This window comes from Malurus melanocephalus, unplaced genomic scaffold, assembly GCF_030028575.1.
Source record: "Malurus melanocephalus ecotype Western Australia unplaced genomic scaffold, MMel_1.1 scaffold_51, whole genome shotgun sequence".
Taxonomy (NCBI): domain Eukaryota; kingdom Metazoa; phylum Chordata; class Aves; order Passeriformes; family Maluridae; genus Malurus; species Malurus melanocephalus.
Window position 1 is genome coordinate 443892 of NW_026623283.1, and position 18609 is coordinate 462500.

Here is an 18609-nt window from a genome sequence, read left to right on the forward strand (position 1 = left end):
ATATGCATAGTGATAATTAATAGCTAATTAGACTGATAAAACAGGGTTCTGAAATGCAGTAGACTGCATCATCTGGATTGCTTAGAAATTAAAATTTTAAACTCTATTTGGAAAAGGAATTAAAGACATATTTTGCCATCATGGGCAAAAAGGTAAACTCCTTCACTAAAAGGATGTGTGTCAGATATGTCACTGAAATATGTCATCTCCAATACAGTTATGCCTTCAAATAAGAATTATTCATGAACTTGAGTTCAGAGGGCAGGAAAACATGGGTTAGACTAATATAATACCTGGTTTTAGTCTGTAYTTTAAATAAGGGCAGCTGTTTTAACTTTTATGGAGAGGCCTTTCTTGTTACTTTTTTCCTGACATAATTTCTTCCACTCACATGGAAGTAAGCTTGATGTGTGATTCTCCCGAGCCTGCTCTCCTGCATTAGTCTGTACTCAGGAGTAAATACAAAACTCTATGAGAGCAAGCAAGTGAAAGCCAATTATCACAAAACTTCTTTTGTTACTTTAGTAACTTCTTTAGTTACTTTAGTATGATGAGGTTTTTTTCCATATACCTCTCTCCCAGCTATTTCCCCTATTTCTGTATCCGTGATAWTCTTCTCTGAGGTTAGTCAGACAAGGAGAACTCTTCACACAATGACTCTTGTTCATTTGTGTTAATTGRAGAAGAGCCTTGACTCAAATCTGCTCACTTGGATCAGGCAATTTGTTCCACAGAACTCAAAAAAGACAGTGTCAAATGCACTCTTTGAGTCTATTCAGCAATACTGAACTTTGCCTTGCTTTTGCTGGTTTGCATAGTCAATGAGATACAAAGAGCAGCCATCCTCCCTCTGAAGATAAAGCAGACATATTTTTTCATGTATGGGAGAATTTTTTTCAAACAGTGGAGTTGAGATTTGTTTTCATTCATAAGGCAAGAGTTTCTGAACTTTCCTTGTTTCTGGTGTTTCTAAAAGGGAAGGAGAAGAGAAGAAAGAATTCTCTTCATTATCATTAATGGGAGGCCTAGACATCTTGAAATTTTGAAGTTCCCAGCCACAATTCCTTATTCTYTTTAGTMATTTCTGGTTTTGTGGTTGTTGCAGGTGAATGATGCAGAGAAGGTATTTTGAAAATGGACAGAGAGCTTCCCAGCAGAGGGGACATGTTCAGGAAGTGCAGCCGGGAGCTCCAGCAGAGCCCATGGAAGCTGCGACAGAAATCCTTATTTCTTCTGCTGGAGAAAATTCAAACACAACTTCAGCTAGCTTCTTGATTGGAAATTGCTTTACTTTGGATCAGAACAAAGCTGTGAAGGAGCACTTGATTGTTAGAAGATACAGTTTTTTTGGCTAATTCTGCTCCCACTTAATGTCTCTTGAAGCATTCAGGAGAAGTAGTTGATTATTTAAAAGCACTGCGACCTGCACCTGCTGTAGAGGGGAAAAGAAAAAGGAGACCCTTTTAGATTTATGTACAGCATTTCAGTAAGATGAACAGCTTTTTCTTCACAGTGGATGTCTGTGCCATACCAAGTTGGCTTTCTGTGACAATTGGCTGCTGTTTTTCCTTCTGGAACACCTCCAGGGCTTGCATTCAGGGCCACCACTGAAGTGCCTGGAGTGAGTTTACTTGTAATGCCTCTAATTCAATGAGGAAGAAATAATTAGAAAATAACAAATTGAAAGAGGATACCTGCAGGTTTTTAGGTTTGTTGTATTCAGTAAATATTTCATTAGTGAACTCAGGGAAAGGTAAAAAGGCAGCAATTTAAAATTTGACTTTTGAAAATGTGGTATTTTTTGCACTTTGAAAAGGTCAGTCTTACAATGAAGGAGCAAACCTAATTTTCTGTTTGGTTTTGCTGATTTTGAACCATAGTGATGGAGGCATATGAAACAGAGCAACCTACTTGATTCCTGTGTCCTCAGTAAAAMCCACTGCCCTTCCTGCCACTGCAAGTGTGAGATCATCACTTCTGGAGAAATTATTTTGAGAACATATCCTTCTATAACAACCTTAGTAATAGTAGAGAGCAGTGAATTTGAAATGCTATAGTTGCACATGACCTAAATCACAGCAATTACACTCACCAGTTTCTAGTGAAGCAGCTTTCTGTTTTCAAAGAAAATGGAGACCAGTGACTAAGTGTCTCTTTTGAAATCTTTGCACAGAAAGAGAACGTGAGATTTTTGTAAGTTTTACCGGTAGGGAGAGTTTCTAGACTCTGCAGCAGCATTCTTCTAAAATCATGTGGCAGAAAAAATATGTCCCCACATGCTTTGCTGAATTTCTTGTAACTCAGTTTGAGCTGGAAACTAATTTGCTGATGAACTCTCATACCCCTTGTAAAGTATGGGAGCCTTGGAGTGAATCAAAGTCACAGCTTCACTTTCAAAACTCAGTGCAGTCTTATCAGTTGAAACGGTGGAAACACTGTCACCTGTCAGCTGCTGCTTAAAATGCAAGAAATTCTGCAAGATGGGAAGCTGTGTATCTGTGTTGAGATTTTGGGGGGTGTTGTGGTATTTTTCAAAATATATTCTTACACTGTTCTTGCTATAGYACAGTGGAAGTTTCATTATGAATTTCATAAAAATTTATACAATAAATATTTTTAAACATTCTGCAATTAAAAGTCTGCACRTGGAAAGATGAGGTAAATATCACAAAATTATTTCCATGTGCTTTGCAGCAATAATACTGTATGAATGATTGTTAGGAGTTGAAATTTAGTTCATGTGAGTTAAAAATCACTAAGCATTTGGCTTCCATATTTTGGGAGTGTTTTTAATAATCAAGAAGAATAGAAATGAGATGACATCACTAACTAAAATACAAATCCTTGAAACATTTATGGCATACCAGCTGTCCAAGAAGCATCATCATCTTCTGACAAATTATATCCTCTGAGGCTTGATGTACAGGAGTCAGATGTGCTATCTCAAACACTCTGCTGACTGAGTGATAGACTTGAAAGGTATTTGAGAGTTGTCTTTCTAGGACCAGGCAGATGCAAGTCTTACTGACCCAGAGAGATTTATGAGCATCTAAGCAAAGTGTAGCTTCCTCAGTAAAGGGACAATAGATTTACCAGTTTTACATTTCATGTTGTCTTATTTTGTATCACTCGACATCAATTCTTGTTTTGAAATGTTTTTAAGGAACTCATATTCCTTTTAGAATATTAATGCTTGTACCCCTTAGTACTCTTGAGAAAATAAATATTAAATATAGTAAGATGGATTAATTTTTCATTTCACTGCTCATTGCTTTCCTTTCAGCTTCTTGCCTGATTACATCAGTGGTGATTTTGATTCCATTCAGCCTGAAGTCAAGGAGTTCTACAAGGTCAAGGTAAATTAAATCCTGAGTTTTTGTGTGATAGAGCATTGTAAGATCCARGCCATTAGTACTCCCATTGGTCATTAAGTGATTCTGGCTCCATTGCTTTCTTTGAGGCTTCAGCTGTGAAGCACCTGAGAAGCTCAGAAGTTGTGCTTTSTGGCACTGTACGAATATTAAGTAAACATGGGAGGTGTGCTACTGCCCGAGTCCTGCACAGGGTGACTTTTCATAGCACCAGGTGAGGAAGTAGATCATGTGTTGCTAGAGGTTACAGTTTGTACTGTAAAAAACTAGGATGAAACTTCCTGAAAAATCTGTGACTTCTTTTGCATGGTGAGATACAGATAAATTAAGATTACCTTACCATGATTCCCACCAGGCTGGCACCCACAGACTAGAGAGGTTTTCTCTATGTGATATTTGTAAAGGTGTACCTTTTATGAGGAAAGGTGCAGATGGGGAAATCTGTCTCTTTCCTCACCCCCCRAAGCATTGAATTGCAGTCAACTACTTCTGCTACCCCAGTGGAGTGCCCTCCTTCATGAGTTAGTGGATAAATTCCTGCCTGTGTTAATTTATTTCCAGTGAGCAKCAGAAATGTAAACTCACTTTTCTTACATCTTAGGGCTCTAAGTTCTGCCTTTACCTGACTGTTTGCTATTTAACACTTCACCTGCCTGCCTGTTTGGGCTTTTGTGATGAGCACGGTTCTTTGCCCTGGCATCCTGGACAGCAGTGTCTGCAAATTCAGAGTCAGCCTTGGTAGGACAGCTTACCTTTGCAGCAGGCTGCACTTGCAAGAATAGTTAGAACAAAAGGGTTCAGACTGTGAGGGGAGGGCTGGAGGAGTGTGCAGAGCTGGGTTTTAGTTTCTCTATGAGCACTGTGGCATTTTATTTCCAAATTCTACCCCATATTTTAGAATGGAGAACTGTGTGGTGGCTGTTCACCCCTAGGAAAACCACTCAAGAAAAATACTCAGGAATCTTTAAATTATAGCTTGGGAAGTGAAAATATAATAAAAAGCTTTGGATTAATGCTATTCACTACAGACTAGAAATTAATGATCTGTGAGTAAATGGGTTCAGGAAATGTTTGGACAATACTCTTGGGYAYATGGTGTGACTYTTGGAGCTGATGCTGTRCAGGGCTGGGAGTTGGACTCGCTGATCCTTGTGGGTYCCTTCCAACYCAGCTTCTTGTGTGATTCTGTAAAAGGGGAAACTACAAAATGCACTACTCTGTCATGGACATGGGCAATCCCTGGTATCAGCACAGGCTGGGGGATGAGCCGATCAAGAGCAGCCCTGGGGAGAAGGCCCTGAGGGTGCTGATGGATCAGAGTTTGGATATGACCCAGCAATGTGCACTCACAGCCCAGAAAGCCAAACGTGTCCTGGGCTGCATCCAAAACCAGGTGAGGGAGAGAATTCTTCCCCTCTGCTCTGCTCTGCTCTGCTCTGCTGAGATCCCACCTGGAGTGCTGCCTCCAACTCTGGGGTCCTCAGCTCAGGAAGGACAGTCAACTGCTGGAGCAAGTCCAGAGAAGGGCCACCAAGATGGTTAGTGGGGTGGAGGGATCTCCTATGAGGAAAGGCTGAGAGGATTTGGATTGTTCAGCCTAATTGTTTGGGGTGACCTAATTGCAGCCTTTCAGTACCTGAAGGGAACCTACAAGAAAGATGGACTCTTTACAAGAGCATGTAGTGACAGTACCAGGGGGAATGGCTTCAAACTGGTAGATGGAGGTTTAGATTAGATATTAGGAAGAATTTCTTTACTTTGAGGGTGGTGAGACCCTGGAACAAGTTGCCCAGAGAAGTTACGGATTCCCCAGCCCTTATGTGTTCAAGGCCAGGCAGGATAGGGCTTTGAGCATCCTGGTCAGGTGGAAGGTGTCCCTGCCCATGACAGGGGGTTGGAACCAGCTGGATGTCCTTTAAGGTCTCCTGCAGTCCAAACCACTCTATGATTCTGCTGTTAATGCTTCTATAAACAGCAGGCTGGTAGGCAGGTAAGTCCTACCAATAAATGCAAGTTAAGGATCATTCAATAGGGGGGGCAGATGGAAGAGGTAGGAGGTGGAAGAATACAGTGGCTATTCCCTTTTTCCACAGGGATTACTTTTTTGGCCATGACATCCTTTCTGTCAGCTCAGGTGCTGCTTACTGGTGACACACAGGTTGCATCTTCTCTACAAGCACACAGTGAACCATTCTGCTTCGCACAGAACCATTCTGTACAGAGTTAATACAGCTGTGCAAGGGCTGGGCTGATGGGCCGTGATGGAAGCAGTAATTCATCAGGATTGTAAAGGTGTAATGAACAGCATAATCTAGACTAACAGAATCCTTGCCTGGAGTCTTCATAGAAGACTGAGGAGAATACAGATAGACTAGGATTTTAAGTTTGGGTGTAGATGGTAGGAAAAAAAAAATTTGCATTTTTTAATTAATTTTCCATAGTCAGAAAATTAGAATGGTAAATATGGGTGATTGTCTAAGGAGATATTTAGAAAAAAAAAAATTAAACAGAGAGAGGTGTATGCTTCTTCTCTTGTAAAGTATCTTGTTCATTAAAGCACCCTCTGTTGTCCAGACAATTTCCAAAGCCACTGTCTTTTGGAAATGATGTATGTGTTCATGACCCAAAATATATTAGGGCTGCTTAAAACAAGCTGTGAGAAAGCTTCAGGTGAGTAGATCAGTGTAGCACCATTGACTTTAGGGAAGCATTATGCTGTGGGTTACGGGTGCTTCCCATACCATCCTTCCTTACCCATATGTAGTTTACACRCAGAGACAAGGTAAGCCATTATCATTAGAATTTATTATTGCATTTTTTMAAGTATTCTCTTTCATCAATTGTTTTCAACATCACTTAAGTGATGAAAGCAAGAACAGATRTATGTCGCTACAGGAAACATGACGTACAGATTCCTGAAGGCAAAGAGTTTTTTCTGTATGGGAAATCTTTAAGCCATTTGCTCTGGTGTTTTTATTTGAGCAAGGATTACAAGACAAGTGTTTCCATTTTCCCTTTAGAAGGACAATCACCATTGTATTGGGGAACCTTATTTAAGTGAAATTCATAAGCGTGAAGCAAATCCATTTTATCTCTGTTAGGTGTAGTAAGCCATAGTGAAGACATCTAAAGGCAAAAGTTCTGTTTTGGAAAGTAACTGAGTAACAGTCTTCTGAGTAGGATGTGTAAGTGTGGAGTTAGGCATTCCTTTTGGGAGAGAATAAGTAAGCATGTGTCAGAGGCTTTTCAGCTTTACTTTTTATTTTCTGTGGTCTTGCTTTTGCCTCATTGGCTTGTCAAGGCTGTACTTGTAATCTTCTAATAAAAATTATTAAAATATTAGAGCTTATTTCCCCCCTTTCTTACAGTTAAATAATATTAAAACTGCACCTCAAGTGGAAATGAAATGTCATGTTTAAAATTTCTTTTCAAAATCATATTGCACTATAAATGAACGATAAAGAATAGCTATTTAGTATCCTTTATTCTGTGTATTTTCTGTCATTGTTAAAATAGATATTGAGAAGAGTTTTTGTACTCTCATGGTAAATATGCATGTTCATATGATTCCATAATAGGTGCACTGGCATTCTTTCTCTCTACAGTCTGAAGCACATTGGAAATGACATTGCACAAAGCAGGGACCATTTGTAGTGATATTTCTATCATTTCAGTTTCATCTTTTTCTTGCTTTAGCTGAATGTTTCTATTATTGAAACCTTTGAAATATTGCTTTGAAGTTAAAGCAGCCATTTGTATTGTTCTGCCTCAAATAAGGTTCTGTTTCTGAAGTCTTAAGTCCAAAGACATTATCTAAAATTACACCAAATCTGTACTTAGGCCTAGAAGCAGAAGGTTGAATCCAGTGCCCTTTGAAATCCAGACTATGCTATTTATTAAAAATTCAGTTTGGTTTTTCCTCTAAGCAAACTTCATCTGCCTTGAAAGGCTGCTGTAGACTTAGTAGGCTCTACTTCAGCTCTGTAATTCAATGCTGTGAACTTATTTGCAAATCCACTTCTTTTCCTATTCTCTTTTCTTTTTGAGTCCCATAGAGCCGCTTATTTTTGCAGGCAGTTCTGCAGCTGTAGCACTTTTTCCTTCCTATTTTCATTTCCAGGTTTAATGGTTATCAGGGCTGTAAAAATGTTTAATTAGTGGGGTGTAGGTATTGTATCTTTGTTCTGTGATGATGCACCTATAATTAGATCCACAAAATGTACTTGTAACACTGATGTAGTGCTTTTATGTCTCTTTTACTTCTACACTTTCTTGATAAACTGCATGTTTTAGGCCATGATTCTTTGCTTTCCAAGGCCAAAATTTTAATAATTTTATGAAATCACAATGTTAATTGATCTCCCTCAGTTATGATACTATAATTTAAAACATAKAAAATCATAGAGTTTTTCTGTGACTATTTTTTTTTTCTAATACTAATTTTTAATACAGGATGGAACTTCAGATATTAAAATGCTTGACTCATTTACAAAATTCTTGTTAGACTGAAACAGTGGTCTAAGAAACAAAAACATGGTTCGTTTTAGGGCCTGACTCCTTTGTGAAATATTTTAAGGTTTCAGAAGGAACTGTAAAAATTGTGCAGGTGGATCTGGAACAATTCAGTCTTGCTGTTCGATTGGCTACTTTTGCTTGACATTCACTACTTAAGTTTTCAAGCAACCCCTTGTTTAATATGTCCTGCTGAAGACAACTTTGACAAGTACAAAAAGTGCTATGACTACCTCAGTTCATCTTCTGATGTGCTGAGGGTGCCTAGTGCCACCTGGATTTTGATCCAAGTTGTAGGGTTTTTTTTTTTCCTACTGATGTACATTTATTGAAAAAAAGTTCAATGTCTTAATATAGACAGAGGTTCATCAAGTCAAAATTATTTATAAGGCCGGGATGGTCCTGTTATTAATAGTTCAATTTGTATATGAACATGTATGCAATTTAGGATTTTAGACTAAAGAAGCTGTGCCTTAGTCATGTAATTATTCAACAGGAGCTTTCACAAATGGTTTGTTCTTGAATAATATGTCTGAGGCCTTGTCAAGATTGTGTTTCCAAGTGACTTGTCTAGGTGCATCTGGTTATGTGGATTTCTTATTMATGCTAAATGAAAGTAATAGCATCAAAATGTTCCAGATATGTCATAAATTTGTAAGACATTCTGTACTTGGTGGCAGTTTTGTAAAGGTGAACATGATAGACAGTCACACTAGGTCAGATCAAAGGTTCATTCAGCTGGGCCAGCACAGAATACTTTTGAAAGCAAAAGTATGCACAGCWGGCTTCTTTGATACAGTTTTTCATCACCCTCTAATGTATGGCCTAAAAATTTCCTAAGTCAGAGGTGTATCTTTGTGTTTAATAGCTTCACAGTTTGGTTTAATTTTCCCCAAAGTTAAGCAATGTGTTCTCTTGTTTAAATGTTTATAGTGAAGAAAAATCTGGGTTTTGGATGTTTTTGGCTTTGAGCTTTACTTTTTGATAGTTGTATTTGAGTCTCCTGAATTCTTGTATTATGATTAAGAGTGGGTAAACATACACTGACCACCTTTTCACTACCATTCTGATATATTGGAATGACTGCCTAGTTACTAGCATTCCCACAGGTATGTAGGGGTGTGTGCACAACTATGCCAGTGGAATGTGGCATATGCCAGACAATCAAATTACAGCCTAAAATTATGTACAGCCTGCACAGATGTTTTATGTCCTGCTGAGTTAATATATGTAAAATGTCTGAAAAGTCCTGTTGAAAGGAATTTTCTCTAAAGCAGAGGATTTTGGACTGTGGGCTTGCACTGTGCTGTTCTTTACGTGCCTTCGAAAAACAATCCCCAAAAAATCTCTGTCCAGTTCTAGATCGCTCTTCATGCTTTCACAAAGGTAGCAGCTTACAGAAAACAGTGTCTGCTTAAATGCAGATGAGATTTGAGAGGAGGGGACAAGGAAAGCACAAGTCAAATTCAGGTACACAGTCCTGCATTTTTCTGCGTAATGTTGGTTCTTTATATCTGAGTTACACGTCACTCCATTTGAACCTGAAGAAACAGCTACATCCTACTTCTGTTGTAAGAGCAATGTAATATCATTGAAATTCTGAGAGTTTTGAGGTCATTGAGAGCTACTATGTATGTTTATTAGAGCCTGAGTCAGTCCCTCATTTATACAGGAGGTTTGAGAATTGAATTTGGCCAAATTCTCATTCCTTATAAAAGGTATTACTCTATTTTCCTTTGCAGTTTTTTGCTGCTTGTAATTTAGCTTTTGGAGACATTACAGCATAAAGAAATTAAGAGATCAAATTTTTATTAAAGGTGGTTTGTCTTTCTTTTGCTTAGGTTTGAAATGACAATTTTCAGCTTATGAGTTGCTTGCTTTCTTCTAACAAGTGCTTTAAGCTGAAGCTCAACTGTTTGACTGTAGAATATGCAAGAAAACAGTGCACCATATAACAAAAATTATGTTGGTGGTATTTTAGTCTTGCATCCAATTCCAGTTTAATATTATGTTGCAGTATGAGATTTATTTCTCCCTTCCATTGGTTATGGCCCGAGGAAGGGAAAGGGTAGAATCTATATTGCATTAGACACTTGAGTTACTTCCAAGACTTTTAAAAAATTTAATCTAATGTTAATCTCTGAAAGAAGTCATTACTCTGATCTGTCAGCCTGTGATGGGGAAAATAACAGAAAAGTTTAAAAAAGTAGGAATTCATTGAATTAACTTCATTCCCAGTGCAAGGAACAAAAATAGGTATTTTGAACAATGACAGCTTAATCTGGAGAAGGAAATTGAACAGTTATTTTGTGATTAAGCCTCTTCACACAGAGACAACTTTGATAAGGTACTAGAGGCTGAAAACTCAGATTATAGGTCATTTTAGATGTAAATGGGATATATCCATCCATCTTTTAATTTTTAGAGAATTTAAGAGGAAATTGTTCCTGGAGCATGGGGCTCAGTGCCCTTGCCTATGGACTCCAAATTAGAACAGATTCCAACAAAGGTGCAGAACCAACAACTTCATGGCTCATCAAATGTTGCTGCAAGCTCAAGTTCAGCCCAAATGTCCTGTGGGATTTATGAGCTTGATGCCATTTTGTGGCAACTCATGAGCCCAGCAAAGCACAAGTCTGGCTAGAAGCAGGTACACAAACTTGATCATTAACCAAGAAAAGAGATCCCCAAAATGCTGATGTTACAACTTTTGAGTATTTTAAGAGGCAGCTTGTCAGCCTGTGCAAATGATTTTATTGTGAATCTTGTCAATGAGCAGTCAGCTCTCACTTCAGAAGCAGAGTGAAAAGATGGAATCTGTTGCTGATTTCGAAGTAGTTTTTTGGGTGGACTGGAGCAGAGGAGGAGGAGGAGGAGGAGGAATGTTTCTGACATGCTTTCAGGGACCTATAGCAAGTGTGTTGGGAGTGCATTCCCTTGCTTTAAAAGGAGTGTGTGGACTACTCAGGATCATTCTCCCTCACCTCCAGACTCCAGAGGCAGATTCCTCAAGGTCACCATAATCTTTGGTTCTTCATCTTTGACACAACTATGAACTTAAAAAGGCACAATAAATTGGGATGCATGATCCAGGAATTGCATGCTTAGCCTATCATAAAGTTGCCCTTGTGATACTTAAACTTCACTTACAGAAGTACAGTTACAAAACCCCAAGAATGTTAGTCCAGAGGCAATAAGGTTGGATTTGTTCTATTTGTGTTCACACTGAGTGCTCTACCAATCACAGAATGAAAAAGAGAGAAAATTATGTGTGTTGTCCAAATTAGAGAAGTTAAATGCTTTTGTAGCTTTACAGTGAAACTACAAATGAGCTTCATCTGCCAAATATGAACTTGCCAGTGTTAGTTCACCAAGTCATGGAAGTGTAAGGTTATTTATAAACCAAGACAGAGGTAGAGTCCAACAGAAAAATTCAAGTGCAGCTTCTGGAGCACAGACAGTTATTTTTACTGATTGAATTTTGAGTAGGTCAATAGCATGCAAAATACAAGGTTTGTTTTTATAGCTGCACTCAGAAATACTGCAAGATGGTAAAAGTTACATTCACATATACCAGGAGGAAACTTAATTAAGAAGCAGTTTTTGAAAGAAGATGTTAGTGGCAGAGAAATACTATTACAGGGAGTTGAGGGCAATGAAAGAACTCCACTTCTGGCAGCTTTAATTACAGCCAGGCAGAGAAATTTCTGCAAATTGGAGTATTGCTCGTACTTACCTTTCTTGAAACCTTCTCCTTTTATTTTTCTATCTGTAATATACTTTTGAACCCTTGCTGTTTTCCCTGTCATCAGCAGTCATTTGAAGCTCTGTTTTCCTGTTTCAATTCTGCTGTTTTCCTTGAGCGCCAGTAGAGTCCAGCAAAGAGGTCTCAGATGAAGCTTTGATAAGCTGATGTGCAGGAAGAACAGCTGAAATCTGGTCAGTTTTAAGACTGAGTTAGTTTGTGTTCTGGTGTGCTGTTAAATTCCCTTCAGTTGAAGAAGCTATGAGGGTCTTTGATTAAAAAATAATAAAATTTCTATAAGTGAAATAGATCTGGAGTTATAATTAGAAATGGAAACAGTCCCCTATGTGATGAAATGAGTTAAGATAGAAAAATGTTAGAGAGAAGAAAATGAGGAATGGAAACTGTGAAAAAAAAAGCAGAAACTCTTTAAAAAATTAGGAGAAGGTAAGCATTTTAAAAGAGAAAAATAAAGATAGGAGGCAGAGAGCAGGAAGAGAGCTGGATAGAAATAGAAAAAATTGCCAGGCACATCAGCAAATTAAATCTGCTGTCACTTTTTTATGGTTGTGAATAAGTGACTGGGATAAAATAAGCACATGCATAGACACCATATTTTTCTAATCTAAAAGTACGATTTTCAGTTTATTACCAAGGAGTGCAGTGTGGTTGATTTTGGTGGTTTTTTTTTTGTTTGTTTGTTTGTTTTACATGGTTTTGGGATTTTTTTGTTGTTGGTTTGTTTGTTTGTTGCCTTTTTTAATAATTTTTTTTTCATTAAATAGGAGTTTAAATATCTTTGTTCCATCCTTGACTAAGCTTTGATGGGAGATTTATCTGGTGAAGAATTAAAAAATCATATAGGGAGATAAAAACATAACAAACGACAATGGAAGTTTGAATGTATTTACAGTAAATTTACAGGTGTTAAAACACTATTTTGTCCAAATTCTCCAGCAGCTCCTGCTGTATTGTATAATGTTTCCAAACAATTGTTAACCCAATTGAAACAACTAATTCAGGGAGCATTTACTTAGTAGTTAATTGATAATTACCCTTTGAGTAAGGAATGGACGATTCACCATAAGTTGCTAGTTAGCATTACCAGAACTCAGTTAACCAGTTAACAGTTCTTGGGACTGTAAGATACATTTCCTAACGGAAATATTAACCAGTGTACTAGTGGAGTATACTCAAGCATCAGAGCATGTTGTGTTTCCTATATTTTTTGCAGGTTTTTTTAGCAAATAAATGTACTCATGAATACCTACCATACCTGCAAAAGTGCATTTCTGATCTGGCATCAACTGTTGCTTTCACAGCTGAATGTGGGAAGGTCTCTAGAATGATTCAAAAAATCTTTTCCCCATTAACGTTATGCTCAAGATATCAAGAACTCATCCCAGGCTAGAAGTGGGCCATGTGGGAGGAGGAAATTGTGAATGCCACAGTTCAACTTCCATTTTATTCTCTCACTTATAAGATTAAACAAAAGAGAGGGTCAAGGAGGTCTGACACTCGTTTAAGTATTTCTCCATCTTGGAAGCTCCATTGCAATTCCAAAACATCTCTGATCCCACCTGGCTTTAGCAAGCGTAGTGTGGTCTGAGGGACAGGGTGTTGCAAGTTATATTTTTCTCAACAACAGTATTCCATATGAAATATGTTTGTCTTGATCTTGGACAGGGGTGGGGAGAAATTTTCAAACATTTTTTGTAATTTGTTGAATGTTTGGACAAGCCCAGGCAGTTATGGATTCAAGCATAAGCTTTCCTTTATTTATTGAGTTTCTGTATGCTTCAGTCCTTGTGCCACCCTCAGTGTACTGCCCTGGCTGTGGTTTTCAGCTCTGGGCTGCACACAGTGACTGCCAAGGAGCCATTCCCACAATCCAGGAACAGTTAGAAACAGTCCAGCCAAAAGAGACATCCCTTCCCTCCAATTTTACCATTTCTGTGGATTTGCATATGCCCTGAAATCCAAATAGCTGCTTGTGACCAAATTCAGTTTCTTTCTGCTTTGCTCTCCTTCTATAGAAGAGCACCCTTCTAGCTGTGAGCCTTCAGACTTTCAGTGCCTTAGATGCAAAACAACTTTCTTGCTTCCCTGGAAAGTCTTTTCAAACACTTTTTCATAAAAGATAACTGGTTTGTTCCAATTGACTGGTTGTAGTCCTTGGCACCAGGATTCCAAATAAAGTGTAATGCCATGCAGCAGTGTCCTGGTGTGAAGTTCTGTTCCAGTCCAAGTTGATGGCAGTTCTGTGATTATGACAGGATTTTCAGGATGGGTCCTCCCAAAGCCCACCATATGCAGAGAGAAGCCAAAAGCCATGGTCGGCTCTCAGTTAATCTCTTAGAATTAACAAAAGGAGATAATTGATACTTGTGCAAAATTTTCAGCTGATTTAAGACTAATTATTTAAGACAGATTTATGACAAATGGTGAGGCTTTCAGGACTTTGTACAGGAAAATAGATTACATGCCACTAAGAGTGAAAGTCCGTGATTCTCCAGTGGATGCGCCCTCCTGCAGAGAATACAGGATAGCCCTGTGGAATGTTTTGATGTGTCAATGTCTGAATGCCTTGCAGACCTGAAGTTTGAGTGGATTAATATGTAGAGATTGAAAGTGATAGGAGAAAGAGATAATAATTGCATTTGACAATTTTTGACAAGTTCTTTCTGAATTTGTTCTATATAGTCAAAATTGTAAGTCTGGGTTGACAGCTTATAGATGCTTTGGGATAGCTCAGAATTCCCTGTGGCAGGAGGAAAGTGTGGTGGAGTGGTTAGGTTTGGGAATGCAATGGTATGAGAAGTTTCAGGTCTCTTAGGGAGAACTATTTATCACTTATTTGATGTACTTTTAGTGGCAAACTCAAGATGCTTTGAAGGGTGAAGGTAAATCTGACATGGTTTGATAAGTTCTGGAAAAAATTGTAAACATGAGCTGTCCCCAAATCACATTACTGGTGTTTAGACAGCCTCTCTTTTAGTTAAATTCGCTTTTAAAGAAGTTACACAAAAGGTACTGTAAGATCCAATGCCTTCCAGTCCTGTTACCTATTAGTCATCACAGATAGTGGTGATAGTCACGCATAGGCATGATAGACATCCCACTCTACTATCTTTTTTTTTTCCTCACTTTTTCCAGTCATTCACTATTTTAAAATAATGGCCCGTGAGTGTTTCTTCCTGAGAGTTTTGTCTGAGCAACAGACAAAGTAAGAGAAAATGAACAAAGTGAGAGCATTATAGTTAGACCAAAAATCTGAATTCAAATACGACGTGAGAGGCAGACTTTGAAATTGCACCTTAAAAAATTCATTCATAGAATGCATTTGTGTAACAATGAGTGAAACAGTACACAGACATGCTTTCTAAATGGCTACCATCCTTGAAAATTGTATTGAAATCCCTGACATTTCAACCCCCAATTATGTGCCTGAGTGTAGGCCCTACTTTGGTCTTTGATGATTCAGTGGAAGGGTGTTTAGGATGTCGTTAATCAGGACTGCAGGCATCAAGTGTGATGAGACAGGAGATCTCTTCCAGTTGCTGTGTTGACAGATAAGACAATTTTTGAAGTCTGCTTGTCTGACACTTGTGTAGGTATCCAATTTAGAAACACACAGTATCCTCTACCTACTTTTCAGCAGTTAATAAATGTTTAGCAATTACATTTTAAAATACTGTCAGAAATTTAAAACAAGCCTGATCTGGAAGATAAAACTACAGGTTTTATATTTCACTAAATTCATACATTGCTCTTGAAAAGACAACCTAATTGAAGTGAATAATGTGGTGCTTTCTTAATAAATTTCTCTGTTTAAAATCATACAAAGTAAATAAAGAAGCTCTTTAGAAATGAACTGCCGAAAGTTAAGGGAACAGACAGAACTGGTCATCTTACTAGCTGGCATTTCAGGAGGCATTTGAATCTAGAGTAAGCTAAAGAAGTTTTTGATAGGGTTAGAGATTAGAAAGTAGAGAGAGTAGAGAGTAGAGAGTAGAGTTAGAGATTTTTTATTATTTTTGTTACAGCCATTTTACTTCAGTTCAATGCTTACATTTGAAAAAAAGTTTCTTTTCTCTTTCAGTGTATGAATAAAAATGAGGTATGAGATGATGATGAAGTCTAGAAGAGCTTGATGCTGAGAAGTGATTGACATTAGGTACTGAGTTCAGCCGTTAAATCAGCTTATTTTTAAATACAAAATGTGGTTTCATAAGCTTATTTGTCTCTCTGTAGTATATAAAATCACTTTATTTAATAAAGGGTAAAGACACAAGTTTGGGGCTCAAGTATGGAACAGAAGGGAGGCACAATAATGTGTTGATTGGGGTAGTAGTTGGTCAACATATGTAACCCAGCCAGAAAATTGGATGCAGTCAGCAAGGAATAACTGAAGTGCTTTGTTGACTATTGTACAAGAAACTTGGCAGCAAAATAGAAGTACTAAGCCAATTATTATTGGTATGCAGATAGATTTTTACATCTTTACTGGAAATACGGTGAAGTAGCAGAAATTGAATGAATAGAAATATTATGTTATTAAAAAGAAAAAATGGTTAATGTGAAATTTTATTGTATGTTTACGATGAACTAAAAATGAGGTCATCTGATTTGTACTCATGTCTTTAGGCATTAGGGAAAAATGCTATTTAAATGGTAAAACCCAGGTGTACCTGATTGGTGGATGGTATTTCATTCAGCATATAGATAATATTTCAGCATGCAGTCTCTGAAGAAACCAGATTATGTGGTATTTTCAGAGTTGTTTTGGTGGGCAGTAAAACATTTCTAGTACATTTGGGAGCCAAAGTAATTTTTGAATATAATGATGAGAAGTTGACTTGTGAACTGTGGAGATGAACAGTAATACTATGAGTTCTGTTTTGGGGGATTATTTTTAAACCTTCTGTAATCATATTTCAAAAGGGAAATGCCTTGCAAAATTGAGAGCATAAACCCATATAGAAGGTTATGCACTAAATAAAAAGAAGGCAAATTTTCACCCTTTTTGTCTTAAAAACTTCTGCCTGGAACTGGTCAGTAAACAAAATGAAAAACAAGAGTACAAATATAACCAAATGAACTCAGAGGAAACTAAGAGTGAGTGTGAAGCATGGAAGAGAATGAGGGACAATGAGAAAAAACACAGGTGAATTACAGCTCTCTTCTGTCAGCTCCACAATGGGTACTTAAGTTACCTAGAAAATGCAGAAAGATAAAGAAGTCAAACTGACCCATGAGGACAGCATGGTTATTGAAGGTAACACTCCATGGCAAAGCAAAACCTGCCTAAAGTTTTGGGAAAGAGGACAAGAGTAGTAGCTGGGGAAAAGCACACTGGCTATTGAAAAGAAGCACATGGAAGTGAAAATCGCTGTTGTTATCAGAAGGTGGCAGCTATACACTGGACAATAATCCTGCTTGACCTCCTGTTACCACTCTACTTTGAGCATAAAAGCTGGGTCAGGAGACTCAACATCCACATTGACACAGAGCTCGTGCTCTCAATCACAAGTGCAGGAGAAGATTCAGGCTTAGTGATGCTGGAGATGTGTCATTTCATGGAATGACAGTAGCAGGAGCAGAGGGGATCCCCTGATGAGGGAAGGCTTCACAGGCAGCACCAGGATCTCTCTCAAGGCCACTGTAGGTTTTATGACATCCCTGGAATGCCGCATGCGTCTCTGAAAACCTGTCTCCAAAACACATGAGCATGAGTCTGGAACAGGCTCAAAAAAGGCCTGCTGAAATGAGCAGGGGTCTCAACAGCCTGTTTGGTGGGAAAAGGCTAGAAGAGCTTGGATTGTTTAAACTAATGAAATAAAGGTAAAATAAATATATGAAGGGCTAAACATGAGGGAGAATATTTTTTAAAAGTCTTCATTTAAGATCCATTCAAATAAAATCAAGCTGCTAATTATAAATGTCCATAGATTGCAGTTGGGGCAAAAGTGGTTTAAATGGATGCTAGTAAGTTTGCAAGAAGTGTATCATGACAGGCTTCCTGTGATGGCACTGGATTAAATTTGATGAGACAGGAATTCTACCTGTTCTAGATTTTAACTAAAATCTTTAACTGCTTTTAAAAATGCAAAGTAGTGTTTGTGTGCATTTTATTTTGATTCCAATTTCCATCTGAAAGCAGCTTGATTAAAAAAGAGATCTCCAAAAACAGAGAGGAATTGTTCACCATTTTCTAAAAGAATAAAAAGATTCATACAATTAATAATCTGGCTAGAAGCATATTTGTCTGGGAAGGTAAACATGTCATTTAAGAATAACAACAAAAATGTTTTCTGAGTTGAGGTCATCATGAGTACCTCCTGAGAAAAAGCTTTTCTTTTAGTAGATAATATTTTGTTTTCCTTTTTGGATGATCAGTTTAGATGCTTCTGTTAACTTTATGAAACTGGCTTGGTTCTGAAGAAGGAATCCAGGCATATGGTTTTCTAGTTGTAACTCTAATCATTAAATGTAAACAGTGCAGGTGATTTGTTTGCTTCCTTTTTAAACCTGTTTAATCTGTAATAATAAAGAGTCTAGAGGCAAAACTGGATTTTACAATCATTGGGTTATTTTTCTTCTGCATGTTTTTAATAGCCAATTTAATGTGACCTGATGTGATTTGCAGCTGTTGTTGAGAGAGTTTGTATTTCATTTTCATGACTTTATTGGTAAATTTGACAATTGATAGACTAAATCTTGTTTAGAAATATGGGATGAGAATGGGCCTAATTTGAATTTTGATGCAAACATTCCTTCTTCAGTATTGCCATATTGAGTTGATTGTTGCCACCAATATTGTTCCAGTATTTTTTCCTCCAAATCAGATAGGCCTCTGGAGAGTCCAAAATAAAAAAAGTTCCTCTCCACAGGGAGAGTTTCACAAAAGCATGAATTGATAGGACAAAATGTAATGGCTTTAAAGAGGGCAGGTTTAGATTAGATATTAGGAAGAAATTG

The 18609-nt window shown here is 37.7% G+C and overlaps 1 protein-coding gene across 4 annotated transcripts in view; it reads left to right on the forward strand.

The window, feature by feature from the left end:
- TPK1 (thiamin pyrophosphokinase 1) overlaps nt 1-18609 on the forward strand; it is a 289743-nt gene that overhangs the window by 136619 nt on the left and 134515 nt on the right. For 3 of the 4 annotated variants that reach the window (XM_057365315.1, XM_057365313.1, XM_057365314.1), the window contains one exon: nt 3284-3356. The exons of the other annotated variant lie outside the window; for it this stretch is intronic. In XM_057365315.1, the coding sequence (XP_057221298.1) occupies nt 3284-3356 (73 nt within the window). The remainder of the gene's footprint in view (nt 1-3283; nt 3357-18609) is intronic. 4 annotated transcript variants of the gene reach the window in all.